Source organism: Onychostruthus taczanowskii, unplaced genomic scaffold (genome assembly GCF_017590055.1).
Source record: "Onychostruthus taczanowskii isolate IOZ18803 unplaced genomic scaffold, ASM1759005v1 scaffold7, whole genome shotgun sequence".
NCBI classification, from domain to species: domain Eukaryota; kingdom Metazoa; phylum Chordata; class Aves; order Passeriformes; family Passeridae; genus Onychostruthus; species Onychostruthus taczanowskii.
The window spans coordinates 14,767,634-14,775,735 of NW_024504786.1; the positions used below are offsets into that span (position 1 = coordinate 14,767,634).

At 61.2% G+C, this 8,102-nt stretch overlaps 1 protein-coding gene across 1 annotated transcript; it reads right to left on the reverse strand.

The window, feature by feature from the left end:
- Positions 1–293: 293 nt before the first annotated feature.
- BARHL2 (BarH like homeobox 2) lies at positions 294–3,263 on the reverse strand. The gene is made up of 3 exons (XM_041421699.1): positions 2,684–3,263; positions 1,089–1,314; positions 294–606 (listed from the first exon to the last, which is right to left on the reverse strand). The coding sequence occupies exons 1-3, from the start codon at positions 3,261–3,263 to the stop codon at positions 294–296; spliced, it is 1,119 nt and encodes a 372-aa protein (XP_041277633.1).
- Positions 3,264–8,102: the final 4,839 nt, after the last annotated feature.

Here is an 8,102-nt window from a genome sequence, read left to right on the forward strand (position 1 = left end):
CCCCTCCGTAACTCTCTCTCCGAGCTCCAAGTCCTGCCTCGCAGGAGCCGAGGTCGGCGGGTCGCCCCGCGGCTGTGCCCGCCTTCCCCCGCGTGTGGTCGTTTCACTTACGGGCTTGGCTCTGGGTTCACGTTTCAAGAGTCCCTGCTCTGACTGATCGCCTCCCTCGGTGGCCGGTGACCGCCTGCAGAAGCTCCTGCCCCTCGGCTTCCCCTCGCTTCCTCCTCTGCGGTGCTGGGGCTTGTTTGGGGACGGGGAGGGGAAGGGCTCGTTGCGGGGACCGCGGTGCCGTTTCACCGGGGGTGCGGGGTGCCGGGCATGGGGTTGGCCAGGGGGTTGAGGGCCGGCTGCCCGCCGGGCCCCAGCCCGTGGATCAGCACCCGCGGCACCAGCGGCCGCTGGAGCTGGGGGTGCGGCGCGGGGGGAGTCCGGTACATGCTGCTGTACATGGCTGCGGCCGCCGCAGCTGCCGTCGTGCTGTCCATGCTGCCCAGCAGGCTGGGGTGATAGAAATAGGGCGAGGGGAACATCCGCTGCAGCGCTGAGTAGTTCCCGGCCTCGGCCAGCAGCTCCAGGCCCACCGCCGTCTGTCGCTTCCACTTCGTCCTGCCGGGGGGAGCAAGAGGCTGCAGGGCGGGCGCCGCGATGGGGCAGCCAGGCCGCTTCCGCGGGGCTCCGCGGCCGGCGAGCCCATCCCCTGCGCGGCCCCGACGGAGCGTACTGTCCCCGTGGGCCCGCACACGGTGCGATCTTTCCGGCTCTGCCCGCTTTCCCCTCCGAGCCCCGCACCCCCCGACACATGCATACGGCGACTCCGGCCAAATTAATAACCGCGGTACACGGTTAGATCGCAACGCGCTGACACTAATGGTTTGCGACAGAATTAGGGTGGCTGCAACCGTATGTAATGAGACAGAAAATTACGGCAGCGTTGACAGGAGCCGGACCCCCCAGCCCATCGCCGGGGAGGGCGCGGGGCAGCAGCCGGGAGCTCCCCGCAGCACCCCGGGCTCCCGCGGGCAGAAACCCAGAGGCGTAAGCCCGCCCCCGGCTCCCCGGGGCCGCCGCCCTGACGGGGCCCGCCTTACCTCCGGTTCTGGTACCAGGTTTTGACCTGCGTGTCGGTGAGGTTGAGGGCGGCGGCCAAGTCCATGCGGTCCTGCACGCTCAGGTACTTCTGCCGCTCGAAGCTGCGCTCCAGCTGGTTGAGTTGATGGTCGGAGAAGGCTGTTCGTGCCTTCCGAGGCTTCTTGGCCCGCACTGGCGGGCTGTCCCGGCTGCTGCTGATCTCCCGATCGCCCTCCTCCTTTGTCCCTGTGAGTGAGCCCAAGAGCGGTGAGGACCGGCGGGACACCGGCTCGGCCCCCGCCCCGCCCCGGTTACCGGACCCCGCCGCCCCCTCCCCGGGGACTTCTCCGGGACACGGGGGGAACGGTCAATTATGCCTGGGGGTGGTGGCGGCGAGCCCGTCCAGGGAACAGCGGGATTCCCGCTCTCCGTTTCCCAACTACAGGGCTTTCGTTATTTTCTGCCTTCTCCCCCCGGCCCGAAACGCCGGGAAATCGATCTGTCAATCCGGCTCCACTCGGGCCCCAGTTTGTGGCGCTCCTTGATCTTCCCCGCAGGAAGAACAATAATCTCCCTAATTGACCCACTGGGGAGGTTGGTGCACACAAAAATGGCCAGACCAGACTGTACATCTGGTTTGGGCACTCGTATGCTAATGCTAAAAGAGCAAAATGAGCTGCACTCGCGGGCACCGCGCCGCTCTGAGCCTGGCGAAAATAACTCAATTGAGCAAAATTAGGAAATTTTGTCCTGTTGCCTCCCGGCTGCACCGGGCTGCCGGCGGGAAGGACAGCTCCGCCGACATCGCAGGGAAAATATACCCTCTCTCTGTTTGCCTTTCCTCACTCTTTTCCTCCTTTCCCCTTCCCACGCACACATAGCTATTTTCACTTCCGATCCCCGCGCGGCGGGGGCTTCCCCATCAGCACGAAACCCCTAATTGAAAAAAAAAAAAAAATTGAAGATGGAGAAATAAACCTTCTATGCCGGCGCAGGGAAAACTCGAGGGTTTCGCCAAACGCACAAAGCCCTCACATCTCACTACGCAGAGCGCGGGCCGAGTTGTTGTTGTTATTATTATTATTTTATTTTTAATTAAAAGTTGGATGGGTTTGTTTGGGTTTTTTTTTTCCTTATTTGCTATTAACTAGAGAAGTAGAATTTTTCATCTGAATTTTAGAGAGAATGAGCATAAATAAAAAGGCTGAATGCACTAACTGCAGCTGAGCCGCCGGTTCTTAGAAAGCCAGAGAATCATTTATGTGCATTTGCATTAAAAATAAATACAGTCTGATTTCCCATGCGATCCCACTGCTCGGGCTATTTCCTTAAAAACGGGGAAGCCAAATTTTAAAAAGAAAAAAATTAAAAAGAGGAAAGAGCAACAGATATTTTTAAAAATTAAAAAGAAAAAAAAAAAAGCGATTTGATTTAATTTTATTTCCTACCGACCTTCTCCCCCGCGGTAGCGAGGATCACTGAGCGGCCCCAGCAGAGCGAGCGCTCCTGCCGCAGATTTTCTCCCCGATTTTCGTTCCACCAATGCGGCCGAGCACCGCGGCGCCGGTTGTACCGGCGGCCGAGCCGGTGCGGAGCCGGGCCGCGCCGTACTCACCGTGGCATTTGATGTCCCCCTGCGTGTCGTCGCGCTTGTCGAGCTTGGCTTTACCGTCCTCCTGCTCGAGTTTGGGCCTGAAGCTCTCCGGTGCCGCGCTGCCCTCCTGCTTGGGAGTATGGTGGGGAGAGGGGACGCTGGTACTGTAAGGTGCACACGCCGCCAGCGGTTTGCTGTCGCCCAAAATGTCCTTAATTAAAAAAGAAGAGGTGGAAGTCCTGGGGCCGGAGCTGGCCGAGCCTAGCTGTGGCGGCGGTGGCTGCGGGGGCGACGGCTGCAAACTCGGCGGCGGCGGCGGCGGGTGTGGGCCGAGGTGGAGGTGGTGCGGCGGCGGCGGGAGGCTTTCCGCCACCCCCAGGTGCGGCTCGGGGTGCTCCATGCTCACCGAGATGGGCGATGAGGGCGCCGTCCCCACCGTGTCGATTTCCGAGCAGGGGGACGGCGTGGCCTGGCTCCTAAAATCCGCCGGCCGGCCGTCGCCGTGGGGGCGAAAATCTCCGTTCATGACTCCGGGGCTGCCGGTGCTGCCACCCGACAGGATCGTATCTATCCCGAAGCTGGACCCGCTCGGCCCCTCCATGGCGAAACGCTCAGCGCCGCGTCCGCATCCCCGTGGGCGGCCGCGGGGGTCTCTCACCGGGGGTGGAGGAGAAGGGATGGGGGGCGGAACCGGATTACCCCAACCCGCGCACCGGCGGCGCGGTCGACACTAACTCGGGGCCCCCGCCGAGCCCCACATCGCCGCCGGGCCGGTTCGCCGCTAACCAACTTTGTTGCGGAAAGTTGCGGGCGCGGAGCGGGGCGGACACCGGCCACTGCGGCGCGCCCGCCCGTGCCCACCGAGCTCCTCTCGGCGGCGGCGACTCCCCCCGTGACGTCACAGCCGCCGCGTCCCCCCCGCCGTTTATTATAAACCCGGGCTTTTGCCGCCGCCGCTGCCCGCCCCCATTGGCGGAGGGCCGGGAGGGGGCTGACGCAGCGCGGGCCGCAGCCAATCGGCGACGGCGGCGGGGACGGACGCGGGAGGGGGGGCGCGCCCTCGCTCCCTGCCGGGCCCGTCCCCGCCGCCGCCGCCGCCCCGTCGGGCCTCGATTCCCCGGTCGCAGGATCGGATCCCCCGGAGAGTATCATCCGGTGTTCCTGGGACGGTTCCCCGGCTAAATGTCAGAATAATGGGAAGTGCCAGCGACAAGATGTCGTATTAATCCTGATGAAGCGGCGTGTCAAGCTAATTAGAAGAGTAATTATAAAGGTGATAATGAATGATTTAGAGTTCTCCGAGTTTTATTTTAGTAGTAATTACAATTTCCAGGGTCCTATGAAGCGTAGCCCGACATCCCGCCTCCCGGCCTGCAGTAACCCCTAGACCAGACCAGCCCCGAAAACATCCGCGACCACAGACTTCGGGGCCACGGGGGGAACAGGGCACGGCAGTGGGGGCTCAGGAAACGATTAGGGCAGGATGACTGCAAGAGGGATTTTTGGGGAGCTGGTGTTTAGCGATGGCACTGAGTATTGCCTTGTGTGTGGGGCCGCTGGCATCCTCGCTCCGCATACGACGGCTGTCCCGGTGATGGGTGTCCACTGTCAGCCTGGAGCAAGGAGCGGGGATGGAGGACACGAAGGTCCCTTCTAAACCCGCTCATTGTCCTGCCTGCCCCGTAACCGGGAGTGCCCGGTCCGGCCCTGCACAGTGCGGGTGTGGCGGCAACGCGGGTGCGCCTCCAACCCAGCTTCCCACCGCGTTTTGTTTCCTGGGTAAACAGTCCTGCTCAGAGGTACGGAAGGGTGCGGGGAGCGCACGGGAAGCACAAAGAGCACGAGGGACCATGTTCAGCCGGCAACTCGTTACGGACGTTTGGATCCGACGTGAGACGCCGCAGCCCCGGGACAGCGGTGCGGGATGAGAAGCTGCGCCCCGACACGAGAGGTGCGGTGTGGAGTGCCGCGGCCCTCCGCTCCGCTTCCGACGGCTTGGGGCCTGCCTTCCCTCCTGAGGAGCGGGGCGAGGAGTTTGTGTCCTCACTGGTAAAAATCCAGGTGCTTCCCTGGGATTCATCGGTCACCGGCGCCCTACCCGAAGATCACCGGTCCTCTCTGGGTACTGCGGCGGGAGCAGGTCCCGGCCTCAGTGCCGCACTTCGGAGAAAATTTTTCAACGTCAGGAAAGCCGGCCCACGGGCAGCCCGCTGCTACCAAACATCTCCCGCTGCATCCCAGCGGGCCCGCACTGCCGTCCGCCGCCCCACGGGCAGCCGGTTGTACGGTTTGCCGCCGGGCTTTAGGCGCCGGTGCTGAGCCGGAGGCTGGCGAGGGAGCGGAGGCGGAGGGCCCGGGAGAGCTGTAGGGCCGCCCTTGTCCGCTGGGCGGCGGTGGCGGCCGCCCCCGTTGTCCCCGACGGGCGCCCAGCGCGGACGGGGCCGGAGGTAACGTGGCCGCCGCAGCCCCGGTGCGGACGGGGCTGGCAGCACGGCGGGGTGAGCTCTTACCAGCACGTTCCTACAGATCGGGGCATTTGTAGGAACAAGCAGGAAAAAAGGGGACAGAAGAAGAGGTGAAACTGAGGAGTAGACTGAAAGGAGAAAGGGAAAATATTTCAATATCTGCAAGTGCACAGGCAGGTTTTCTGCAGCAGGGAAGCAGCCCGCAGCGCTCATGTTTATGTTGCTGTCTTGGTTTGCAATGTACCAAAACTATGTCCTAATTATCCCTGGGGGAATGCGGGATCCGGGGTAACATGTTACACTAGCGTAATCCTTTAACTCACAATACACTTCCCCGTCCCGGAATCGGGATTTAGGGCTTAAAGTCATGTTCCTGAAGAGTGAACACCTTTCATTTCCTTCCTCTTATTTTTTAATCCTCGACTCCATTGTGCAGAAATATTTAGGGGAAAGCGGCTGCGAGTCCCGCCCCGACCGGGACAGCCGCTCTGCTCCCGGCCGGGCTCCGCTGAGCCCGGAGCTCCGGCAGGCTCAGCCTGGCCTGCTCCTCCGTGGTCACCGTCGGTCGGTTCGAATTCCCGGAGCGCTGATCAGCCCTACGCGGGGGCATCTGACGCAAAAGGCCTTCCACCTCCTGCTGGCACCCTCTGCGGGCGAGGTGACCAGCGGGACGCCCGCTGTACTTGTTGAGGCCGGGGGTGGATCATGACAGCTGCCGCCCCGTGTCCCCTAAGCCCCTGGCTGGGTGACCCCTCTATCCCATCTATCCCACCCGTCTGACTGCGGGCAAAGCCACGGAGCTCCCCCTCCAATAAATCAGCAACAGCGAATCAAAGCGATGAGCGAAGGTGCCACTCAGAGGAGTCGGACAGGGCCCCGCTCGTTAATTAGCAGGCAGCTAATTAGAGCGGCACTTAGAGCGCTAATCAATGGCCCGATGGAGGCTGGGGCAGCGAGCGGCAGGGACGGGGTATCATGTGCCGGTTCGACGCCGGTCCTTGCCTGGGGGGCGGTTCCGGCGAGGCACCACGGACCGGCGCCAGGCTCTGGGAGCGGGGTCCAGCAGCTGCCGCCTTGGCCCCCCAAGGGAAGCCCGCACCCCATCGAGGGGGACCCCGAGGAGCGGGGTGCCGGGCCCTGGGGGTCCCTCCGCCAAAGAGCTCGGGGATGGCATGGTGCATCATTTCGGGCCCGGGATGGGTCACTTGCTACTCGAATTTTGGTGCGCAGTCGTGCTGGCTCACTGGCAGCACCGCAGCTCGGAGGGAGGGGGGGCTGAAGGGGGCCGGGAGGGGCCGAGCCCGTTGTACTGTGAAATTTAACAGTCTGAACATCCCTTTATTAAAAGCTGCTGCTTGACATTTACACTGTGCCAACAGACTCGCCGTCTAATCCAGGCGAAAATATATTGTACCTCGAGTAACTGGGGCCGTTGTGAGAGACGCTACAGAACGTTTCCAAGCGGGAACAAAACGGCGCGGAGCAGCGCGGAGCCAGGCACAGAGCAGCGCGGCCACAGTCCGCTCGTCACAGCCAGACACGCTGGGCGGGCGGCGGCTGTCCGCTGCCTTCTGCCTTTCCCTTCCTAAAAAGATTGGGGAAGGAAAAAAAAAAAAAAAAAAAAAAAAAAAAAAAAAAAAAAAAAAAAAAGAGGATCGAAAAAGTTAACTTTGTGTTCCAAAAAATTAATCTCAACGTTTACTGCTACTGTTTTTCTTTTGTCAGATGTTTTCCCCGTTGCAGGCTGAGGACATGATCAGAAATGCTCAGGGAGCAGAAAGCACATTGATTTCAGCTTGTTCTGTCCGCAGACAGGCCCTGACAAGGTTGTTAGAACAGTTGGGGAGGTCTCTACAATCACTTAATTACCAAAGCTGTCACTCAGGCGGGACGGGACTGGCCGCTCATGTGGCTGCGAGGAGCATTCCACTACTGGGTTTCCTCCTTGATGGATCTGTGCTGATGGCATTGCAAAATAATTATAGTGAATTTTCTGATGTGTGATTTTATACCACGTTCATGCTTCAGAAAGGTAATCGGAAGGATGAGAAGGGTCAGTGCCATTTCAGATTACCTGAAGTCCAAGCGAAAGGGTAAAAAAAAAAAAAAAATAAAACGAACCCACGGAGCAGAGAGGAGGAGGGCTGCGAGGAAGGGGCATAGCGATGCGATTGAGAATTGCTGAAGGGTATTGCAAGCAATTCGTCAAACTGTGCAAGTGATTTCCTTCCGAGCCAACAAATGGCAGATTGATTTTGTCCAACGTAGGTTTAGCCACATTTAAAATGATCCAGCGGTTATTACTGCGATTGGCTTTGCAGCTGACAGGCAGTTGTAGGCAGAAGGAGAATAGATCCTGTTTACAGGAGACGTGTTCTTAACTGCTGTCAAATGCAGTTAAGTAAATATCATTAGGAAGAAGTGCTGTTAAGAGAGAAAAAAATGCCAATCCGATAAATATGCTTTTCCTCGTCTCAGATCCCTGCTCTTCTCGGGAAGGCTTTGCAGGGAGGAGCCGGCGCTTTCCAGGCCGGGGGGGCTGTTTCCTCGGAGCTTCAGCGTTGGGGTGAGGGGACATCATGGGTCCCCGCCGTGACCCCTGCCCCACCAGGGGCCGGCCGGGCCGTGCACATGAGGGCCTCCCCGTACCGAGTTCGGGGCTTCTGGGCTTTGTCGGGACAAGGGGAAATAACGAGGACGAGGGGGGAGGCCGGGGCGGGGGAGAGCGGGGGGCACAGGCGAGGCGCCCCGAGGCAGCGACAGGACACGCGGGGGCAGCGGAGATCCGCACCGCGGAGGCGGCCCCGGTGCCGCCCCGGGAGGTGCGGAGCGGCGGAGGACGGTGGGCGACGCCGGTCGGGACTTCCGAGCCCTGCTCGTCCGGCCCCCCGAAGCTGCGGCTCTCGCCCCGGCCGGCCAAGCCCTCTGCGGCCGCTCGGAGCCGCCCCGTCGGGGCTGCGGCCGAGCCCGAGGAG

Excerpts from the sequence above, each read along its gene's own strand:
- BARHL2 (XM_041421699.1), bottom strand. The coding sequence starts at position 3,263 with ATGGAGGGGCCGAGCGGGTCCAGCTTCGGGATAGATACGATCCTGTCG. Across the intron at positions 1,315-2,683 it reads GGGGGACATCAAATGCCACG|GGACAAAGGAGGAGGGCGAT; the intron begins GTGAGTACGGCG and ends GCTCACTCACAG. Across the intron at positions 607-1,088 it reads ACCTGGTACCAGAACCGGAG|GACGAAGTGGAAGCGACAGA; the intron begins GTAAGGCGGGCC and ends TCCCCCCGGCAG.